General features: G+C 41.8%; 4 protein-coding genes across 4 annotated transcripts; all 4 read right to left on the bottom strand.

The window, feature by feature from the left end:
- Positions 1 to 484: 484 nt before the first annotated feature.
- On the bottom strand, positions 485 to 3764 carry LOC143212566 (uncharacterized). Its single transcript, XM_076431476.1, has 9 exons — positions 2844 to 3764; positions 2306 to 2405; positions 2114 to 2236; positions 1892 to 2047; positions 1643 to 1744; positions 976 to 1098; positions 886 to 899; positions 613 to 841; positions 485 to 547 (listed from the first exon to the last, which is right to left on the bottom strand). The coding sequence occupies exons 1-9, from the start codon at positions 3242 to 3244 to the stop codon at positions 485 to 487; spliced, it is 1311 nt and encodes a 436-aa protein (XP_076287591.1). The 5' UTR covers positions 3245 to 3764.
- Positions 3765 to 5088: 1324 nt separating this feature from the next.
- On the bottom strand, positions 5089 to 5611 carry LOC143212830 (uncharacterized). Its single transcript, XM_076432043.1, has one exon. It carries the CDS (start codon positions 5609 to 5611, stop codon positions 5375 to 5377), a length of 237 nt encoding a protein of 78 aa, XP_076288158.1. The 3' UTR covers positions 5089 to 5374.
- Positions 5612 to 7979: 2368 nt separating this feature from the next.
- LOC143212565 (odorant receptor 2a-like) lies at positions 7980 to 9246 on the bottom strand. The gene is made up of 5 exons (XM_076431475.1): positions 9132 to 9246; positions 8906 to 9065; positions 8774 to 8819; positions 8197 to 8235; positions 7980 to 8130 (listed from the first exon to the last, which is right to left on the bottom strand). Exons 1-5 carry the CDS (start codon positions 9213 to 9215, stop codon positions 7980 to 7982), a joined length of 480 nt encoding a protein of 159 aa, XP_076287590.1. The 5' UTR covers positions 9216 to 9246.
- Positions 9247 to 9254: 8 nt separating this feature from the next.
- Positions 9255 to 19018, bottom strand: LOC143212564 (uncharacterized). The gene is made up of 15 exons (XM_076431474.1): positions 18401 to 19018; positions 17900 to 17999; positions 17707 to 17829; positions 16873 to 17028; positions 16338 to 16418; positions 16081 to 16141; positions 15941 to 16035; positions 15488 to 15723; positions 14879 to 15168; positions 13587 to 14079; positions 12934 to 13033; positions 12745 to 12867; positions 12388 to 12541; positions 9851 to 10157; positions 9255 to 9423 (listed from the first exon to the last, which is right to left on the bottom strand). Exons 1-15 carry the CDS (start codon positions 18796 to 18798, stop codon positions 9255 to 9257), a joined length of 2886 nt encoding a protein of 961 aa, XP_076287589.1. The 5' UTR covers positions 18799 to 19018.
- Between the last annotated feature and the right edge of the window lie 4111 nt (positions 19019 to 23129).

The following is a 23129-nucleotide window of genomic DNA, read 5'->3' as shown; positions in this document are numbered from 1 at the left end:
TAAGCTGCTCGATTTCGGCGATCGGTCCGTAGTTTGTTCAAAGTTCGAATAGTTCGCTGTCCGAGGATACTTCGTCGACTGAACTGGAAGATTGCGCGTGGCCCGTTGCCGAGCATGCCGGTCATTACGCATTCGTATACCTGTCGCGAAAACGCTTTCCGATAGGAAGTTCTAATTGCCACAATCTGGAAGTTCGCTCGGAAATGCACCCTGTCATTCGAACCCTTTCTCGTCGTTACTGTCTGAGCGTGGACACAAAGCAGATGGACCTCTTAGATATCGACTAATAACTATCCAGAGGCGGACACAAAAAAAGGGTGCACAATTTTTTGTCACTGGGAAATTCCTCGTTCCTCTCCGTGGGGCTCGAGGAACTTCGATGCACATGACATTGTAGATGCGTACAGGGGGAATTGGTGAAGTTTCGTGAACGGTATTGTACTGGTTCCAACTATAGACTGTGTCGTGGTTGCGCCGGAGATGGTCAGTTGTCGACGGTCGAGACTGTGACGAGAACCGACAGGTAGCCCATCGCTGTCCTCAGGATCTGTAGTTGAAAAGATCCTTCGCCTCTTTGCTCTTGAAACAGTACAGTGGACGTGAGGAACTTACGGTGCTAAACATTTCCATGGAGAACGTGCCGAATTTGCCTGCTGTCAGGCAGAGCGGTCGGGTGGACCTCAGCATGACGAAAAGCAGACACCTGGCTTCTGGCGGTGCTACGTTGTACATACCATCTCGCTTCGTAGGCGACGACGGCCATGTCGGTTCTCTGCAACATAGTGTTCTGATTCGGAATCTGCTCGACGTTGACTTCAGAAGACGAGTGAGTACGATTATTCTTCACTCGTTGAAGATGGGTTTAGCATGGAACAGAACCTATACTGAATTTGAGAACGCTGTATCAGCGTTGCCAAATCTTCCATGTTCCGTTTTCAAGTATAAGCCCGTCTATAAAAATGAGATTGAACTCACTTGGACACGAAGCACCTCGCCCACGTAGCAATAAACAAACATGTGCACTATAACAAACGATATGAACAGCACGAAAAAGAGAAACTGGAAGTTTAGTATGCCCTCGTCGTTTTTTACTATCACCTACAACCTCGGAACAAATAATCACATTTGAGATGAGAATAACTAATAAATAATAAATAAAAATTAATTATTTATTGATTAATAAATAAGAACTTAGGAACGAGACAGTGGTGCTACTAGTGTAAAATTTCAAAACCTCGAGGTGCTGTATCATTATTTTTGACAGGCGATGTCGCTGCCGAATATTACAAATTATTCCTCTATAACGTAAAAATATGCATTTTGGTCACCGTAGCACCATGGAGCTGACTTTTAGGAATCATAATTGACCACTTCTGAACTACTCATTGCAATGCTGAAGCGTAATTTTGTCATTTCGTAAACCTTGTAATTGCATATACTTATATGCGACTTTAGCGATGTGTGCGTGTGCCCACACACTCTTGCATGGCCGCGCCGGCCCCCTTAAGAATTGTGGCATTTATTCGTTCTGTACATAATTAGATTTTGAAACGAAAAATATGAAAGAGAGACACCATTGTACAGAACAGTATAACTTTTTCCACTTGAATATTCAATAAGTGTGAATAATTTCATTGAGTACCGTAACGAATACAATTTTATTTGTCAACTGGATATAAAACATATAGATAAATACTTCTACTATTGTTACTAGATTGTTTGTTATTTTATTACTATGGTTCACCTACGAATTACTTTTTCATTGCCAGTAACACAGACAGATATCCGGCGGAAGTTCTCACTACCTAAAAGAAATTTTGTTATTAGAGAAGTGATAATCGATGAGTAAACAAATTGTTCATTGATATTTAGTGATAGTTTCTTAACTTACAGCGTTAAAACGCTCGAGAGAGAAGGGACTGAATTTCCCAGCGGTGATTCGAAACGATATTCTCGATCGACATATCAGCATGATCAACGATACTGAATGTTTCGGTGGCAAATTGTACCAGATGCAGTCGTATGCAGACTGAGCAACTCCAGTACTCTAAAAATTGAATTATTGATATATTCAAACGATATAAACATTTATTAGAAAAATTCATCCACTTACCACGCCGATAAGCGTTTCTCCCAAATAGCAATCAATAAACAAATGCAGCGTCGTGAATATCACGTGTATGATAAAAAACACCATTCCTACAATGGGCAAGTCTTCCTCTTCTTTGTCTACGGACTACAAGAAAATCATGCAACAAACATTCTTCGGTGGAACGATTATTAACGTAATTTGTCGTGAACGTACGCTCATCAGACGGTATCCAGTGAAACAGAGCATCGAGGTGCAGATCAGGATTTGCATGAGCAATGTCCGATTAAAACAATCTTCCACAATCACGGCGAACCTTGAATGGAAATCACATCAGAATTGTAACTCTTAAAAGAATATACAAAAGAAGGGGGCCGCATTGAGCATTTCTCTTAAAATTATTTCCTGTACATTAATTCGATTCCTGTGCTAAACTTTACCTTACAGGACCACAAATTTTGGACTTTTTAAGATATACTCCTATAGATTTTGATGAGAAAATACCGAAAATTCGAGTATTAACGTTATCAACCCACAGGATCAGAAGCGCAACGATGAGTACATACCAACATGGCGGCGCTCATACCAAACAAGAACGTTTAAAATATTTCAGCTTCAAACACGCATACCTTTTGAACTATTGAATTCCTAAAGTTAAAATTTGAATTTCCAGCGTTTTCTCACCAAAATCTACGGGGTTATATATTGAAAAGTACCATGATTTTTGGTCCCGATTTTGGTAAACGAGGAGTACCTCGACAGCTGATTATGCCTGAAGACGATGTTGCCGAGTCTCTCGCTAAACTTCTCGCCTTGGCTACTCGTTTCAGCAATGTGCTCAATAGCCGCTCTAAGAATAGACAATTGGCCGCACAAGTGCAACACGAGAACAGCCAGGAACGTGTCGAAGCAAGAAAAAGAGATCGCCATGAGCACGGTGCCGATGAACTGTCCTAGCCAGGTGATCTCGAAGTTGGGACTCTTTTTGGTGTCGTACGGGAAGGTGGCTGGGTGTAAAAGGCCTCCTAAATCAACCTCGGAAGCACTCTGCGCGTTGTTCCAGATTTGCAGCGATAGGAACGCGAAAAGCATTAAATACGTTAGGATGGAGGAGACGATGCAGATCATTCGGCTCAGTTTGGCATTCTTCAACATCGTCTGACGGTCTGGGTCCGAAAGTGGCTGCGACCAATCGGTCAGAATCTCGCCGACCAAGAACGTCAGGGCTGGAAGGATAGCAGTTTGATCAAATGGTAACTTAAAGGCAATGGCGATTGCGCAAATCTCTTTTTTGCACTTTTGGAGAAATTAATTGGAACCAACTCACTCCCATAATATAATACTTATAACTTAATTTAATGTCACTGTATCTATTATACTATTGTAATGATTTCAATAAGTCGAGAGTAATAAATTACGTACAAGAAATTACGTACTTCCTTGAAAGGGGTGATTTCTGAGGTCATTTGAGGTAACTTTTTCCTCTGCAATAATTTTCTACGCGGCTTTGTTGAGCAGTTATTAACGAGAAACGCCGACCAATCAGATCGCGCGCCCACAGGCCGCTCTGCCAACAGCAACGCACTGCTCAGCAGGCCCTGTCGCTGGGCTGAGTCTGTTTACTGTAGCCACGTTCGGATTGGTCCACGTTTTTGTTGAATAACTTCTGAACGAAGCCACGTAGAACATTTTCGAGAAGGAAAAAGTGCCTTCAAATGACCTCAGGACACCGTTTTGTGTTTCATGAATTTTTGTCTTAACATCTGTAGTCTACTGATAACTTTGCCAGTTGAAATGAAAATTATCCACAGTGGTTATATAATATACCCTTCCTGTGGTAGCGTAGGACGATCTGTTTGGTCAAAGCGCAAGCCACTGGCACGTTGATCGACAGATTCTCGATGACCTCGTCGAACCTGGTCGACACCAAAACCAGATTCACAGCTTGCGGTGCCCAGATGAACGTGAACGTGACGACGCTCGTGAACTAGAACACAAAGGCCGATACTCGACGGGACAGAGTCGAAATCTCCCTTGGTTCTGGCCAGACGCCGAGCAGAGTCAAGTGGAATTGATTCCATCCTAACGCGAATTCCATTTTCCTTTTCACATTTAAATCGACGTCGATTAATGGACACTAATATTCTGTTGATCCAGACCTTCACATGCCCTAGTAGTTAGCGAAATATTATTGTAATAATTTTCCGTATGTGGTCACTAGACTGTGAATGTTTTCAGCAATTTTCAATTTTTATATAGATGAATTCGAATAAAATCTTATTTTCAGAGATGGTCTCCTTTGCACAGGTGTGAAATAAATCAAAAGCGCATTAGACTCTAGCATTTTTCGAAAGTTTTCGGAGTCCATATGTACATAAAGATCCTCAGTCTAGTACTCACCATAATCTAGTTGAGCGTTAACTATAAGGTTTCGGACATATGAAGGTCAATATATCTCTAGAATTTGAACTGAACCATTTCATGAAAATATGTGAGGTGGACAAAGCTATTGCCCCATCCTGTATAATGAATTTTACCGCTTACTCGAGGCTAGAAATGACTCCTAGATTCCATCGATGAAAAGAATGTAAACTTTCGAGAGTACTAAAACTACAAACGACGACGCTGTATCGACCTATGATAGCACATGGACTATGCTTTATTTTCAATGTTCATCTCACAGACTGGACTACAACGCAACGAATGAAAAATTTGTCAGAGTTCTCCTTATATGTATAGTCTAGCTAAGCTGCTCGATTTCGACGATCGGTCCGTAGTTTGTTCAAAGTTCGAATAGTTCGCTGTCCGAGGATACTTCGTCGACTGAACTGGAAGATTGCGCGTGGCCCGTTGCCGAGCATGCCGGTCATTACGCATTCGTATACCTGTCGCGAAAACGCTTTCCGATAGGAAGTTCTAATTGCCACAATCTGGAAGTTCGCTCGGAAATGCACCCTGTCATTCGAACCCTTTCTCGTCGTTACTGTCTGAGCGTGGACAAAAAGCAGATGGACCGCTTAGATATCGACTAATAACTATCCAGGGGCGGACACAAAAAAAGGGTGCACAATTTTTTGTCACTGGGAAATTCCTCGTTCCTCTTCGTGGGGCTCGAGGAACTTCGATGCACATGACATTGTAGATGCGTGCAGGGGGAATTGGTGAAGTTTCGTGAACGGTATTGTACTGGTTCAAACTATAGACTGTGTCGTGGTTGCGCCGGAGATGGTCAGTTGTCGACGGTCGAGACTGTGACGAGAACCGACAGGTAGCCCATCGCTGTCCTCAGGATCTGTAGTTGAAAAGATCCTTCGCCTCTTTGCTCTTGAAACAGTACAGTGGACGTGAGGAACTTACGGTGCTAAACATTTCCATGGAGAACATGCCGAATTTGCCTGCTGTCAGGCAGAGCGGTCGGGTGGACCTCATCATGACGAATAGCAGACACCTGGCTTCTGGCGGTGCTACGTTGTACCATCTCGCTTCGTAGGCGACGACGGCCATGTCGGTGCTCTGCAACATAGTGTTCACACTCGGAATCTGTTCGACGTTGACTTCAGAAGACGAGTGAGTACGATTATACTTCACTCGTTGAAGATGGGTTTAGCATGGAACAGAACCTATATTAAATTTGAGAACGCTGTATCAGCGTTGCCAAATCTTCCATGTTCCGTTTTCAAGTATAAGCCCGTCTATAAAAATGAGATTGAACTCACTTGGACACGAAGCACCTCGCCCACGTAGCAATAAACAAACATGTGCACTATAACAAACGATATGAACAGCACGAAAAAGAGAAACTGGAAGTTTAGTATGCCCTCGTCGTTTTTTAGTATCACCTGCAACCTCGGAACAAATAATCACATTTGAGATCGCTGGATTTGCTTCTTGCTTTGGTGACTTACATTGAAGAAGAGAAATCCTTGGAAACATATCTCGACGGTGCTGAGCAGCATCTGAAGGAATAGCAGTATGCTGGAGCACTCGATCCTGGCAGCAGTCCTTTCGGACCATCGCGATTTCCATGCTTCGTATGCTCCCTGGAAGGCGTTATCTGGAAACTCTCATAGTACCCTCGTCGCGGCCTCGTCGAGCACTTCCAAACAAAACTTTTCCGTAGACTTCGGGGAACACAGTAAATGGTACTTCTTAGTTAGAAGTGCTCAAAAGATTCAAACAAATGGACAACCGCGTGAGAAAAGAGATCGCAGCCAACTGGCTGCTTCACCACGACAACGCGCTCAGCCACACCTGCCTGCGAGTCCGCGAATATCTGGCAAAAGATAACACACATCACAACACTTCCTCAAACCCCATACAGTTCTGACTTATCTCCCGCCCACTTCTTCTTGTTTCCAAAAGTTATAAATGTACTTAAAGGATGCCATTTTGAAAGCGTGGCCCGCGTCAAACTGCCTGCGATGAGGGTAGTACAAGAGGTTCCAGAAAACGCCTTGCAGGGAGCATACGAAGCATACATATAGTCAAGAACATGTGTGGCTTAGGAACGATGGAAATACCTCCGCTGAATGCGAAAAGCGGGACAGCCTGTATAATCACCGTTCCTCCATAGTAGGAGAAAAGGTCCTACGGGTCCTGGGCGGTGGGGTTTTAGTGGGTGTAGGCGAAGGTGTAAGACCATGTGATTCCCCAAATTCCACCTCAGGAGGAAGCCGAGCCCCACACTACCCTGTCCGACCATCACCGGAGAAGAGGGTGTGCGTAAGAGCATTTCCCCACCGCCCTTAAACAAAAAAAAAAAGAAAAAAAAGGAGCATACGAAGCATGGAAATTGCGGTGGAAAAAATGTGTCGACGCACAGGGATCCTACTTTGAAGAATATTAAAGGTTTGTACTTTTGAATTGATTTTTTTCAAAAAATATGGTTGCATTACTTTCCAGACAGGCCCTGTATAGGTGATGCCAGAATCGTGGGACGTGTTATTTTTCCCCTTCGCTGCCTCAGGCGACTCAGCCCCCCACTCTGACGTACCATCGGCTCCTTGCGTTGCTTCTATTGCGCACGCGCTACATACAAGCATCGACAGTCGAATAGGCAGCTCACATGGACAAACTAGAGGTACGCTTGTGTGTAGCGCGTGCGCAGTAGAAGCAACGTAAGGAGCCGATGGTACGTCAGAGTGGGGGGTCTAGCCGGCTGAGCCAGCGAAGGGGAAAAATACCACGTCCTACGATTCTGGCATCACTGATACAGGGTCTGTCCGGAAAGTAATAACAGTTCAATCGATAGCAGGCTCGGGCAATTTTTATCCCTGCTGACACTTCACGATTCGCACTACAGTAAAGTCGCGATATTTGTCAACGACCGCGTACGCGATAGTTGTCAGGTGCGTACCCACTCCATTGCCAGCCAACGCCCGGCAGCGCGGCAATGATTGATCTCGGCTCGAGTATATCTCGGGTAAAACTTCTTTATTATTCATTATTTTTTTATGGGACTTTCACCAACTTATTCCTGACATTTTTCAGATCACAATGACACCAAACACGATATAATTTCAACTGTATTTAGTGGTTCAGTCGGCGGTGAAAGTTTCGAGCACAAGGAAAGATAACGTATCGCCGTCGCCGGCACAGTTCAAAGACCTGCGTGTTCGCTGTCTTCCCTTGCGCCCGAAACTTTCATCTTGAATTAAACCACTAAATACAGTTGAAATTATATCGTGTTTGGTATTATTTTAATTATCTGCATTGCTTGCAGATCAGGAGATCATTCGGTGGATCGACTGTTGAGCATCGAGACCGTCTCTACTTACGTTTCCCGTTGATCCAGAAGGCGATCGTCTACAGTATCGAGATTGTGATCGAGATGTTCGCCATCGACAGGTTCTCCACCAGCATGTCCATGTCGCCGTAGATGTTCGGGATGTTAGCGGTCTGCGGTACGGTCACGAAGAAGAACATCATCAGGACCGGGGCCAGGATCAGGTAGCTCGATGTTTGATGCCATTGCCACTTTCTCGGTCAGATCCCCACGAATCTCATCGTGTAGTAGTTCCATCCGCACACGTACCTCAAATCTACGCCGGTGTCAGAAAATGGAGAAACAACCGGGAAACATTTTACTTGTTATTCAGATTACAAACCCTTCTCTACGGACATCGCAACTGTCGCGAGACAGTTTCCTGACAAACGATAGTTATTTTCTTATTGAAAACTTGACACCGCCTCCCTTTTTCGCGCATGATCCCAACAGAGTATTCTACGCGACGCAGAGGTCGCTCATGGATCTGTATCAATCAAAGTTCTGTAGTCCCACCGGACGAACTCGAGGAGGTAGAACAGGTTGTTATAAATATGTACATAACAGTAGAACACCCGTAACGTTCCCAACAAGTGGCTCCAGAAAGAATTGGAAATAGTGATATGAATTCAACTGGTTCCACAATCATTCTACCAGGCAATTATTATAGTAATTTACGAATAGTAGAATTTATTTGTTCTGTGTATAAATAGATTTTGAAATGACAAATATGTAAGAGAGACGCCATTACATTGCTTGTACAGAACAGTATAACTTATTCCTCATGAATATTCAATAAATGTGAATATTTTCATTGAGTATTTTATTTGTCAACTGGATTTAACACATGTAGATAAATACTTCTACTATTGTTACTAGATTGTTTGTAATTTTATTATTATAGTTCACCGACGAATTACTTTTTCATTGCCAGTAACACAGACAGATATCCGGCGGAAGTTCTCACTATCTAAAAGAAATTTTGTTATTAGAGAAGTGATTATCGATGAGTAAACAAATTGTTTATTGATATTTAGTGATGGTATCTTAACTTACAGCGTTGAAACGCTCGAGAGAGAAGGGACTGAATTTCCCAGCGGTGATTCGAAACGATATTCTCGATCGGCATATCAGCATGATCAACGATACTGATTGTTTCGGTGGCAAATTATACCAGATGCAGTCGTATGCAGACTGAGCAACTGCAGTACTCTAAAAATGGAATTATTGATTTATCCAAACAATATAAACATTTACTAGAAAAATCCATCCACTTACCACGCCGACAAGCGCTTCTCCCACATAGCAATCAATAAACAAATGCAGCGTCGTGAATAACACGTGTGTGATAAAAAACAGCATTCCTACAATGGGCACGTCTTCCTCTTCTTGATCTACAGACTACAAGAAAATCGTGCAACAAATATTCTTCGGTGAAACGATTATTAACGTAATTTGTCGTGAACGTACGGTCAACAGACGGTATCCAGTGAGACAGAGCATCGCGGTGCAGATCAGGATTTGCACGAGCAATGTCCGATTAAAACAATCTTCCACAATCACGGCGAACCTTGAATTAAAATCACATCAGAATTGTAACTCTTAAAAGAATATTCAAAAGAAGGGGGCCGCATCGAGCATTTCACGTAAAATCATTTCCTGTACATTAATTCGATTCATGGGCTAAACTTTACCTTACAGGACCATAAATTTTGGATGAGAACATACCGAAAATCCGAGTATTAACGTTAGTAATCCACAGGATCAGACGCGCAACGATAAATACATACCAACATGGCGGCGCTGATATCTATCAACAACGCTTAAAATATTTCAACTTGAAACACGCATAGCTTTTGAACTATTGTAATCATAACGTTAAACCTTGGATTTCCGGCATTTTCTCAGCAAAATCTACGGGATTATATGTTAAAAAGTCCATTATTTTTGGTCCCCTTAGGTGAAGTTTAACCGATTCCAGCATAAACGTAGAGTACCTCGACAGTTGATTGTGCCTGCAGACGATGTAGCCGAGTCTCTCGTTAAACTCCACGCCTGGACTACTCGTTTCAGTAATGTGCTCAATAGCCGCCCTAAGAACAGACAATTGCCCGCACAAGTGCAACACGAGAACAGCCAGGAACGTGTCGAAGCAAGAAAAAGAGATCGCCGTGAGCGCGCTACCGATGAGCTGTGCTACCCAGGTGATCTCGAAGTTAGGACTCTTTTTGGTGTCGTAGGGGAAGGTAGCTGGGTGCAAAAGGCCTCCTAAATCAACCTCGGAAGCACTTTGCGCGTTGTTCCATATTTGCAGCAATATGAACGCGAAAAACATTAAATACGTTAGGATGGAGCAAACGACGGAGATCATTCGGCTCAGCTTGGCATTCTTCAACATTGTCTGACGGTCTGATTCCGAAAGTGGCTGCGACCAGTCGGTCAAAATCTCTTTGACCAAGAACGTCAGGGCTGGAAGGATAACTGCTTGACCAAATGGTAAGTTAAAGGCAATGGTGATTGCACAAATTGGAAGCAACTCACTCTTATAATATATTTAACTTAAATTCATGGCACTGTATCTACTAATCTAATAATTTAAATAAGTCGGGAGTAATGCAAGAAATGATGTACTTCCTTGAAAGGGGTGATTCCTGAGGTCATGTGAAGTAACTTTTTCCTTTGCAATAATTGTCTACGCGGCTTTGTTGAGCAGTTATTAACGAAAAACACGGACCAATCAGAACAAGCGCCTACTGGCCGCTCGGCCAACAGCAACGCTCCTCTCAGCAGACCCTGTCGCTGGGGCGGAGTCCGTTCACTGTAGCCACGCCCGAATTGGTCCACGTATTTCTTGTATAACTCCTGAACGAAGCCACGTAGAACATTTTCGAAGAGGAAAAAGTGCCTTCAAATGACCTCAGAAATCAGACCTTTTTGTGTTTCATGAATATTTGTCATAACATTCGGCAGTCTAGTGATAACTTTGCCAGTTGAAATGAAAATGATCCACAGTGGTTACCCTTCCTGTGATAGCGTAGGACGATCTGTTTAGTCAAAGCGAAAACCACCGGCACGTTGATCGACAGATTCTCGATCACCTCGTCCAAGCTGGTCGACATCAAAACCAGATTCGCAGCTTGTGGTGCGCAGATGAACGTGAACGTGACGACGCTCGTGAACTAGAACACAAAGGCCGATACTCGACGGGATAGAGTCGAAACCTCCCTTGGTTCTGGCCAGACGCCGAGCAGGGTCAAGTTGAAATGATTCCATCCTACCGCGAATTCCATTTTCCTTTTCACATTTAAATCGACGTCGATTAATGGACACTAATACTCTGTTGATCTAGACCTCCGCATGTCCTAGTAGTTAGCGAAATATTACTGTAATAATTTTCCGTATGTGCTCAGTAGACTGTGGATGTTTCCAGCAATTTTCAATTTTTATATATAGACGAATTCGAATAAAATCTTATTTTCAGATTTGGTCTGCTTTGCAGGTGTGAAATAAATCAATATCGTATTAGACTCTGCCAAATTTTAGACACCAGCACATTTTGAAAATTTTCGGAGCCCATAAGTGCATAAAGATCCGCGGTCTAGTACTCGTCATAATCCAGTTGAGCGTTAACTAGAAGGTTTCGGACATATGAAGGTCAATATATCTTTAAAATTTGAACTCGACCATATCATGAAAATATTTAAGGTGGACAAAGCTATTGCCCAATCCTGTATAATGAATTTTACCGCTTACTCGAGGCTAGAAATGACTTCTAGATTCCATCGATGAAAAGAATGTAAACTTTCGCGAGTACTAAAATTAAAAACGACGACGCTGTATCGACCTATGATAGCACATGGACTATGTTTTATTTTGAATGTTCATCTCACAGACTAGATTACAACGCAACGAATGAAAAATTTTTCGAAGTTCTCCTTATATGGCCGCAGTTTGTTCGAAGTTCGAATAGTTCACTGTCCGAGGATACTTCGTCGACTGAAGTAGCAGATTGCGCGTGGCCCGTTGCCGAGCATGTCGTTCATTACGCATTCGTATACCTGTCACGAAAACGCTTTCCGATAGGAAGTTCTAATTGCCACAATGTGGAAGTTCGCTCGGAAATGCACCCTATCATTCGAACTCTTTCTCGTCGTTACTGTCTGAGCGTGGACACAAAACAGATGGACCGCTTAGATATCGACTAATAACTATCCGGGGGCGGACGGAAAAAAAGCGTGCAAAATTTTTTGCCACGGGGAAATTCGTCTTTTCTCTTCGTGGGGCTAGAGGAACTTCGATGTACCTAACATTGTAGATACGTGCGGGGGGAATTGGTGAAGTTTCGTGAACGGTATTGTACTAGTTCAAACTATGGACTCTAGGTCGTTGTTGCGCCGGAGATGGTCAGTTGTCGACGGTCGAGACTGTGACGAGGACCGACAGGTAGCCCATCGCTGTCCTCAGGATCTGTAGTTGAAAAGATCCTCCGCATCTTTGCTCTTGGAATAGTACAGCGGACGTGGGGAACTTACGGTGCTAAACATTTCCATGGAGAACGTGCCGAATTTGCCTGCTGTCAGGCAGAGCGGTCGGGTGGACCTCAGCATGACGAATTGGAGACACTTGGCTTCTGGCGGTGCTACGTTGTACCATCTCGCTTCGTAGGCGGACACGGCCATGTCGGTGCTCTGCAACATAGTGTTCTGATTCGGAATCTGCTCGACGTTGACTCCAGAAAACGAGTGAGTACGATTATACTTCACTCGTTGAAGATGGGTTTAGCATGGAACAGAACCTATACTGAATTTGAGAACGCTGTATCAGCGTTGCCAAATCTACCATGTTCCGTTTCCAAGTATAAGCCCGTCTATAAAAATGAGATTGAACTCACTTGCACACGTAGCATCTCGCCCACGTAGCAATAAACAAACATGTGCACTATAACAAACGATATGAACAGCACGAGAAAGAGAAACTGGAAATTTAGTATGCCCTCCTCGTTTTTTAGTATCACCTGCAACCTCGGAACAAATAATCACATTTGAGATCGCTTGATTTGCTTCTCGCTTTGGTGACTTACATTGAAGAAGAGATATCCTTGGAAACATATCTCGACGGTGCTGAGCAACATCTGGAGGAATAGCAGTATGCTGAAGCACTCGTCGATCCTGGCAGCAGCCCTTTGGTAAAACATTCGTCGCTGTTATTAACAATTACTTAATTTGTTATTGTTGCGGTAAGGATCGATTGTCTGTTCGAGGCTGTGGGCATCGTATCTCCTTAATCTGTGTCCAGAAGAGAATTAGAACTCTGTACAGCATTTAACTACAGATAAACGATCATACTACGGAAATATTCTAAATCCTGAACCTGAACATTACATTTTTTGCAATGTCCTATATGCAGAGATATTTTGTTACAGTGTCGCCAGACTAACACTTGTGTCCCCACTCTACCGTCCCCTTCTACGACGCTATCGCACACGCTTCCGCCACGCCCCAATCATACGACGTCTTTCCTTCACGGCTCGGTCACGTGAAGCGTCTTGTCTCACGTCTCCGGTACCCCGGCATAGAGAGGGTAACTTATTTCCCTCAATTCGAGTCCCCTCCCCTCATCTGGCGACACTGTTTCATAATGAAACTTTCATTGGACTTATGTATAATAAAAATATCTCTCTTTCTGGACAGATCTCGATCAGTCAATCGATCCCGCTTGAACCTCATCCTTCACCAGATCAAGTGTTCGTGCCGCTTCACTATAGCAGCCAGTTCCTTCTGAATGTCGTCCGAATCCCTGACATTTTTCCCATTCGATCCGTCCATCAGATTCTCAAGTTTCCTGCGCAGATTCGTGAACTGTCCGCACGTGTGCAACACCAATGTGGCTATGAAAATGTCAACGCTAGTATAGGGTATGACAGAACAGTAGGCAGCGAACACTTGGCCCACATTCACAACCACCCTCAACGTCGTCCGTCTCAGATCAAGCGGATAGTATGCAGGGTAAATGGTCAAATGATCCGACGGCTCTGTGTTTATGTCACACGTGGCTATTGCGTAGGACCTGGTGCCGATGTAGGCGCACAACATGCATTGGGTCAGAACGGTGCACCAGATCGCCAGTTGCTTGCAAATCCTCGCGCTGTCCACCATCGTTCTTCTCTCCTCCTCGGTCTTCGGGGCGTACCAGTCGTCGTAGAATGATTGGATCACCGGCTGAAGGTCTGCAGACATTAATCGAAATTAGTACAGCCTGATGCGGTCAAAATGGTACGCGTTAATTAATCTTGACAATTCTTTGGGACTACAGTATGATCTCGATTATCCGGACCTCTGATAGCGCCTCACCTTGTATATATGTATATATAGGGAGGTCCGTTTAAATAAGAACACCTAAATATGTCTTCAGGTTATTGTGATGCAAAAATATTTGTTACGTAATGTGCATGGTGTCAATGGACCAAATATTTGACACAAATATTTCTTTCCGAAGGTCATTTTTTTCGGAGTTATCAAGGTCATCGATGTTTTTTGATACGTAACTACATTTTTGTTTATTGCATCGTGTAACTGATCAAAAATTCATTCAGATATTTACGCGACCAAATGCAGGAACGTATGTGCGTCCTACAGTCCTACCTTGGCCTTTGTGGGTAATATACCGAACAACTGTAATTGCTCCTCCCCAAAAACCCTGCGCATCTGGGACTTTTCCATAAAAATACGTTTTGCGAAATTATGCGGGGTGACCAAGGTACCCCAACTTTGTACTTCACTGAAAGGAGTTGCCTGCGTCTCGCGAGCCGCAAGTTGCCCAAACCTGATCCAAAGCGATCATATGCAACGCTATTTATTGTATAAATCAATAACAATTGAATTTAGCATTCTAATGACGTAACTGTTCTTTTGTACGAACCCTCGTGTGCCACTGTTTGAATTGGATAATCGAGGCTCCACCGCATCTATTTTTGCAACAAGTATTCATAGCGCTATATATGTTGCTAAACACTTTTTTGGGCTTACCTTTTCGGTAGTACCAGACGAAAACTAACTTAAAAACCGAGTTGTATCCTGGGATGTTGGCCAGAGACAAGATGGACGTGATCTTACTCATATCGTTGCCCACCATAAATAGATCCACACTCTGCCATATGTTGACAAATATCATTATCCAAACGGCGGATACGCAAGCTCGGAAATTCGCTAAACGCTCGTGTAGCATCACTGGCTCCGGCCAGATGCCAACTATACGCAGATTTAAACGATTCCATCCGATCGCGTCTCTTAGATCTATAACATCCGTGATCAATGAAGGTCAATATTCAATTACTTCAGAAACTCCCGAGAGTAGCTGCATATCGTCTTTTAGAAGTAAGAAAATTGTTCAGTAAAAATTAAACGTTATAAAAGGTCAACAAATTTTCTGACTGCGTCGTATTCTATTCATCGCAAGGATAAAAAGTGCAAAACACAATTGTTCTCTTAAAAAAATTATGGTGAAGTTATTAACGATAACAAACTGATTTTATTTATATTATAGATGGAGTTTACATGTGTCACGTGCTATCAGTGGAGTGAAATATGTTGAAAATGTTATACAAATAAAATCAGTTCAATAATGAAAAGCTTTACCATAATTTTTTGAAAGGATGGCTGAATTCTTTGACCCACGATATCTCTTGCACTTTTGATCCTCGCGATGAATGGAATACGAAGCAACCGGAAAAAAAATTGTTGACCTTTCGACCTTGAAATAGTTTTTCTAAATGAAGAATTTCGTTTAAGTGAAACTGTTGTTTGGTATCGAGGCTTATCGAATTCAGATTCGACGAGGATGCGGAGTACCTCGTTCGGAATCCATTAGCACCCTAGTAGACCACACGACAAACTGACCACCACAAATTTTCCGAGTCCCTTGGTCTGCGCAGTCCATCGGGAGGACGCATGCTCGTTTTTTTTTTCTTCGTAAGAAAGTTTGTCACCGTCCCCTGCGAAAAGTGCACGAAGTCAAATAGAAGGGAGCCTTCCGCGAAGTTCGCTAGTTTTCTCCTGAAAATATTAACAATCGATTGTAACTTCGTGTACGACGGTTCTCTTGACTTCGTCGATTATTGAAGACGCTCCGGAAGTCTCCCAAAAGTCTCCGAAAGTATATCCCCCTTGCGTGCTTAATTGATGGACTGTGAACGATCGTCGTCACGAAATATGTTACGAGCTGTAGGTACTGTAAGTTCTTGGAACCGCGATCATGTACTCTCGTTTCTTACAGTTATACATTGTGAACAGCTAAGACAATAACAGCGTGTTCGTAGACATGACAATCGACTGTGCTTCGAATAATATGTCGGATTGAAAGGAGTGCATCGAATATACAAGGTGCCTTATTTTAATCAAAACGTTCGTTGAAAAGCAATAGAGTATTTATATATTAATCTTTCATGGCCAATAAAAATGACAGGTATCCGGCGGAAGTCTTTATTACCTGAAAACAAATATTGTAATCTTGTAAATCTTGTAACTGTTGACTTAATAATATCGCCGGCTGAATGTAATAACTAGGTACCTTGAAGTTTGGACATTTTGAGTTATCTACTTCGTATTAAAGAAGAAATCAAGTAGAATTTCATATAAAAACTTGGTAACCTATGAAAGTGATCTACGACATCTAGTGAGCAGTGTTCAAAGTAGATAAAAAATAAATACAGATTTTGTTTATATTTAAAAAAATTTTTCTTAATGCAAAATTATGTTTTTTCATGTATTGTTCCACTTAAAATGAAGAAATATAAGCAGATATTGGCATTATGTTTAAAATAACGGTCTCCCTAGCATAATCTTAAAACCTAAAATAAGGAATTGTAAGTTACCTAGTTATTACATTCAGCCGACGATATGTGGTACACATTTTTTCGTAAAGGAGAAAGTTACTTCAAATGACCAAATGGCTATGACACTTTTTAATCATTTCATTGTCGCTGGTGTAAGGAATGTTTGTAATTAATTTGTGGGAAACTCACAGCGTTGAAAAGCTCGAAGGAGAAAGGACTGAATTTTCCAGCAGTAATTTTCAATGATACTCCTGCCCGATGTATTATCATAATCATCAAGGTAGCTTGTTTCGGGGGTAGATCGTACCAAATACAATCGTACGCCGATTGGGCGATTCCGGTGCTCTAAAAGTTCAAATACTGTTATTCTATAGTATAGAAAAATAGTGATACAGTAAATCCCCTATCGACGCAACAGCCTCGGGGAAGTTCGTTTGCATCGATCGTAGAGGGACAAAATTTTTTTGAGCTTCAAAGGCCGAGCCGAACATAGAGAAGGACAGCGCGTGTAAAGAGAGAGACTGCGACTCTCCGCGTCCCTTTCTTTCCCATACGCTGTCCTTCCTTGCGCCCAAAACGTCCATCTTCAATTAAACCACTAAATACAGTTGAAATTATATCGTGTTTGGTCTTATTTTAACGAGAAAAATGCCACGAATATATTGGTGAAAGTTTCATAAAAAAATAAGTAATAATAAAAAAGATTAAATATTGGTGTTACATTGTGATTTACTCTCCGCGTCGCATTAGTAGTGATTCACACCGATATACCCGAGCCGAGATCAGATTACCACAACAGTGGAGGGGATATTTTTGTGCATCCATCGTGTAGTACCATTTTGCGTCGATAGAGGAGATTTACTGTATTCATTTTTTAAATAAGGTATCGGTAGAACATCGAATTTGCATAACGTCCGTAAGTGTTCAGACATTTACGATTAACTAATAATCAAGTATGTTCCAGTATATTTTACTATAGTCTAGTATTTTTTTACTATATTGTAATATATTCCTATTACTCACTTCTTGAACAAGCATCTCCCCAGCGTAACAGTAAATAAAGAAGTGCAGCATCGAGTTAGTCACGTGCATGAAACAAAAGATCATCTCATAAATGGGCACCTTCTCCTCCTCATGGTCTACGGACTGCAAGAAAACTGTATAACCAACATTTCCTTCGCGAAACAATAATTCGATCTAGTGTCCACAGACGTACATTTATCAAACGATATCCAGTCATACAGAACATCAACGTGATCATCACCGTTTGCACAAGCAGCATCAGATTGAAGCATTCTTCCACAGTCACTGCAAACCTTGAACACAAAATCTCAAAATCGGACATCGTTATCTCATTGGCATCTGTCCCTTTTTACATTAACAAATAAGGTAATGACTCTTTCCAGAAAATAACGTCTAGGACCGAGGCTTTATCTTACCGGACCACAAATTTTGGAATTTGTTTTATATAATCGTATAGTGGTACAAAAATTACAGTGAGTGCCCAGTTGGCCTCTTTCCAGTCCAAACCCTTAAAATCCCTCAACTTTATACATGCACAACTTCTGACCCAGTGAGTTCCCAACGTTAAAACTTGGATTTTCGGTATTTTCTCACCGAAATCTATGGGATTATATTTTAAAAAGTCCATCATTTTTGGTCCCGCAAAGTAAAGTTTAACCTTCCTATAATGAATTCTATAATGAATGGTACAAACCTCGACAGCTCGTTGTGCCTGTGTACAATATAAACGAGTCTTTCCCTGAACTTAGTCTGATGGTTCCTGTTAGCCAGATCTTCAAGAGCGTTCCTGAGAATGGACAATTGGCCGCACAAATGTAGCACGAGGACAGCCAGGAAAGTGTCGAAGCTGGAGTAGCAGAGCGTCATGGACGCAATGCCTATGAACTGTCCCATCCAAGTGACCTGCAAGTTGGGACTCTTCTCTGCGTCGTAGGGAAAGATCGATGGGTGTAAGAGTGCCTCTGAATCGGTCCTCGAGGTGTTCTCCATATTGTTCGTTATTTGCAGAATCATGAATGCGACGAACATTATGTACGTGAAGCTGGACAACACGATCGATATAGATCGACTTATTTTCGCGTTCTTCAACATCACTCGATGATCCGATTTCGAGTGCGGCGCGGACCAATCGGCCAGCAATTGGTCGAGCAGCAGCGAGAGTGCTGGAAAGACAATAGCTCAACACTATAGCTGCCGAAGCTGTCAAAAAACACCTCTTGAAGTTGTGAAATTGATTGTTAAAGTTCTTAGGAAAATATGATAGGGGTCACCTGTGTGAAAATGTACAGGCTGTACACAAATTAATTCAAGGTCAAAAGGTCAAACTTTTATTCTATCGAGTTTCATTCTGCTCATCACATGCGAAGGCTGCTCTTTACTTTGCCGAACTCAAAATTTGTGCCTTTTGCCTATAAATTATGACGTATTTGGTATGTAACCCGGTAGATTTGTACCAGGGGCGACTGCAGATCGAGGTTTCGATCCTGTAGGATCAATGGTTCAGGAATTATGCTTGCTTGAAGTTTAGCTATCTGCAGGGTTTTTGACAGGTAAGGGCGCTGCCATATTGGTTTGTAGTGACGGTCGCGCGCCGCTTACTGAGCAGAATAATTAATTAGTGGTAAGCGGCGCGCGCGACGGTCGCTACAAACCAATATGGCGGCGCTCTTACCTGTCAAAAACACTGCAGATAGCTCAACTTTAAGCAAGCATAACTCCTGAACCGTTGATCTTACAGGATCGGAACTTCGATCTGCAGTCGCCCCGGGTGCAAATCTACTGGATTACATACCAAATACATCATAATTTATAATTTTATCATTACAATTTCCACGAGCTCTGACTGAGAAATTCAAATATAATATAAATAAAAACAGGTTGATAATATTAATAACTTCACCATAATATTTTCAAAGATAACTATTGAGTTTTGACCGATGGTTCCGCTCGCACTTTTATCATTTGTATAATAATCGTTGACCTTTTGACCTTGAAATTGAATGGGTTTGATTACCACTGTTTTTATATTGATCTATTAGTACCACTATTAATATTGTATATATTTTTTTTCTCAGGATGCAAAGTGGTTCAACATGGTCTAAATTAGGCTAGTCTCCCCTGTTTGAGAAAGAAAAATGTAGCCTACTCTTTCTGTGATATCGCAGAGAGGCGTGCTTGGACAACGCGAAGAGGGCTGGCACGTTGATCGACAGATTCTCGACCGCCTCGTCCAAATTCGTCGACCTCAGAACCAAATACGACATCTGAGGTAGGGAGATAAACATAATCGTCATGAACACCGTCGACCAGAACAAGAAAGACGATATCTGACGGGAACGTTCCGTTGTGTCTCGAGGATCTGGCCAAACGCCGAGCAGGATCAAATTGTATTTCGTAAATCCCATCGCGAAATCCATTTCCCGTATAATTCTACTAGCGTTGGGCACTTTTCAATTATTCTGCCGAGCCATAATCGCGAAACTCAATTCCGGAAGCAAGACGTTAATATTCGCGGAACTGGTAATGGATTTTCTTGCAACCGGAAGCAAACATTTGGTACCCTAAAATCTGAAACTGCGATTAGAAAATGTTAATATCATTACCAGACAGCGGATTAAAATACTGTTATATTATTATAGACATGTTAAACATATTAAAAAAGGAAATAAATTTCTATTTCACTCCAGTTCGTTGCGATTCAGGCAAAAAAATTTTAATTTTGCATAAAGATCCGCTGTCTAATTGTTACAACAATAGAACTACAGTAATGTCTCCATTGACGCAAAAAGGCTGTACACGCTTGACGCAAAAAAATATCCCCTCCACTGTAGTAATCTGATCTCGGCTCGGGTATATCGGTGTGAACCATTACTAATACAACGCGGAGAGTCGCAGTCGTCGGCACAGTTCAAAGGCCCGTGCGTCCTCGCAATGTAACACCAATATTTAATCTTTTTTATTATTACTTATTTTTTTATCAAACTTTCATCAATATATTTGTGGCATTTTTCTGATTAAAAAAAGACCGAACACGATATAGTTTCAACTGTATTTAGTTTCGGGCGCGAGGAAGGACAGCGTATGGGAAAGAAAGGAACGCGGAGACTCGCAGTCGCCGGCACAGTTCAAAGGCCGCGCGTGGTTTCGCTTTACGCTGTCCTTCTCTACGTTCGGCTCGGTCTCTGAAGCTCAAAAATAAATTTTTTTTAAATACCACGTTTTTAAAACGGACTAAAAAGTATAAAATAATTTTTCCCTAGCCCCATACAGGTTCCTAACCCCGTACAGATAGTCGAGAAAACTTGTGATTGTGAATTTTGAATAGCTATGAAAATACTTGTAAGATTGAAAACGAAAAACGTGGGGCGCAAGATAATACATAGTAAGGAGTGTAGAGAGTTGCTGCCGTTGAGAAAACTCGCACAACAGTTCATATCATTTGCAGTGCAATAAAATTGTTAGCGATTTAGGTGAACTATTCATGCATCAATTATCTAATGCGTGCGCCCCACGTTTTTCGTTTTAAATCTTACAAGTATTTTCATAGCTATTAAAAACTCACAATCACAAATTTTCAGGACTATCTGTACGGGGTTAGGAACCTGTATGGGGCTAGGAAAAATTATTTTATACTTTTTAGTCCGTTTTAAAAACGTGGGTACTACCGAGCGTCGCGCGAGGAGGTGTAACGGTTAAATTTTTAATAGTTTATATCTCCTGAACGCATAGACTTAAAAAATTTTTTTTTAATATTGCATTGTCATTTAGTTCCGAGCTATGTTTAAAATTTCAAGTCTCTGGCTCATCGGGAAGTTAGTTTAAAATCAATTGCAAAATTTGTACCGAACAAACAGACAGACAAACAAGAAAGCAAGCTAATAAAAACGTAGTAAGAAACGTAGTAAAAAAATAGCTACCCGTATACGATCGACGCAACCGAATGCCCCCGAGGCTTTTGCGTCAATAGGGACATTACTGTATACATGTACCGTATATCGACTATATGCAGTTGATTCTCAAACGATTATTGTATTGGAATGTGACAAAAGGAATTTTTTCACCAGATATTTCTACTGGGAGACTTCCAAAGGATAGCACGTTGCACGCAGTGTCCTCAATTGCTCGCAGACCAAGGCTATGTCAACAACTAAACTATCAGATTGCGGCGCAACCCGTTGCCGGACGTGGGCTTCATTACGCATTCCTGTATCTCGCACGAAAGCGTTTTCCGATGGGAAGTTCTAATCGCGACAATCTGGAAGTTCGCCGGGGAGGCTACCCTGCAATTCGAACTCTTTTCGTCCGTCTGGCGAGACGAAAATGCAGTCTGTCTAGCGAACGTCTGGGAGTAATGACTGCGAGACACATGTCCGGTGCCGGGGGTATTACACTGACTTAAACATGTGCTATTATCAGGAAGACGGTGATTAATACATCGATCAACTTAGTGCACATGTAAGTATAAGTCTTACCGGATCCTCGGGTCCGTGTTTCGAAATAGATTGTGCAGTGCTTCAATCGTTTTGTGACCACAGTGCACCGAGTGGCCATTTCAAGTGAAAAGAGTCATATCAGAAAATAGATAGAATATACAGTGAGGAGCATAACTGATCCCACACAGTTTAAATCAGAACAACTTTTTTATGAATGTACCAAACGACTTCAGTTTCTCTGTAAGGCTAGAAGAATTAGTTTAGTAAATGATGTGTAAAATATATGTTGGAAAAATGCATTTGGACGGAATTGTGAAAAACAATAGTAAAAATTGATTTTTACTTTTTTAGCTGGGCCAATAACGAAAATTTAAAAGATGTGTATGGTCAACTGGTATAAATTATATACGCTCTGAAAATTTCATTGAAATTAGTTCATTGGTTTGCGAATTATAAACGATCAAAATTGGTAACAATTGCGATTTTTTAAGATCTTCGACCTTTTACCACTTTTGATCGTTCATAACTCGTAAACCAATTAACCAATTTCAATGAAATTTTCGGAGCGTATGTAATATATACCAGTTGACAAAACACATTTTTAAAATTTTCCTTATTGGGTCACCTAAAAAAAGGAGTAAAAATCAATTTTTAATATTGTTTTTCACAATTCCGACCAAATGCATTTCTTCAACTTATTTATTAACCGTCATTTACTAAGCTAATTCGTCTAGCCTTACAGAGAAATTGAAGTCGTTCGGTCCATTCATATAAAAGTTATTCTGATTTAAAGTGTGTGGAATCAGTTATGCTCCTTACTGTACATATGGGTGGTTTTCGACGATAATATAAGATGAAAATAAAGAATAAAAAAATGGTGATTTCGGTTTCGTTACTTAGTTAGTAACAATTAAAAATCCGCCTAAAATGCGGCAACGCGACCGACAGAGATGTACGTTGCGTACGTCATACAGGCGCGCGACAGTCACG

This window comes from Lasioglossum baleicum, chromosome 10, assembly GCF_051020765.1.
Source record: "Lasioglossum baleicum chromosome 10, iyLasBale1, whole genome shotgun sequence".
Classification (NCBI taxonomy): Eukaryota; Metazoa; Arthropoda; class Insecta; order Hymenoptera; family Halictidae; genus Lasioglossum; species Lasioglossum baleicum.
Note: the sequence above shows the minus strand (reverse complement) of the source record. Positions and strands in the feature narration are given on the sequence as shown.

What these genes read in the sequence shown, in the direction of transcription:
- LOC143212564 (XM_076431474.1), bottom strand. Translation starts at nt 18,798, where the DNA reads ATGTTGAAGAACGCGAAAATAAGTCGATCTATATCGATCGTGTTGTCC. An exon ending in CTGGATATCGTTTGATAAAT is followed by an intron (nt 17,830 to 17,899) that starts GTACGTCTGTGG and finishes GTTTTCTTGCAG; the next exon opens with TCCGTAGACCATGAGGAGGA. An exon ending in AAGGATATCTCTTCTTCAAT is followed by an intron (nt 12,868 to 12,933) that starts GTAAGTCACCAA and finishes CCGAGGTTGCAG; the next exon opens with GTGATACTAAAAAACGAGGA.
- LOC143212565 (XM_076431475.1), bottom strand. Translation starts at nt 9,215, where the DNA reads ATGCTGTTTTTTATCACACACGTGTTATTCACGACGCTGCATTTGTTT. An exon ending in GTGTTACTGGCAATGAAAAA is followed by an intron (nt 8,236 to 8,773) that starts GTAATTCGTCGG and finishes ATCGTTTGTCAG; the next exon opens with GAAACTGTCTCGCGACAGTT. An exon ending in TGCGATGTCCGTAGAGAAGG is followed by an intron (nt 8,131 to 8,196) that starts GTTTGTAATCTG and finishes ACACCGGCGTAG; the next exon opens with ATTTGAGGTACGTGTGCGGA.
- LOC143212830 (XM_076432043.1), bottom strand. Translation starts at nt 5,611, where the DNA reads ATGTTGCAGAGCACCGACATGGCCGTCGTCGCCTACGAAGCGAGATGG.
- LOC143212566 (XM_076431476.1), bottom strand. Translation starts at nt 3,244, where the DNA reads ATGTTGAAGAATGCCAAACTGAGCCGAATGATCTGCATCGTCTCCTCC. An exon ending in GAGAAACGCTTATCGGCGTG is followed by an intron (nt 2,048 to 2,113) that starts GTAAGTGGATGA and finishes TTCAATTTTTAG; the next exon opens with AGTACTGGAGTTGCTCAGTC. An exon ending in CCATGGAAATGTTTAGCACC is followed by an intron (nt 548 to 612) that starts GTAAGTTCCTCA and finishes TTTCAACTACAG; the next exon opens with ATCCTGAGGACAGCGATGGG.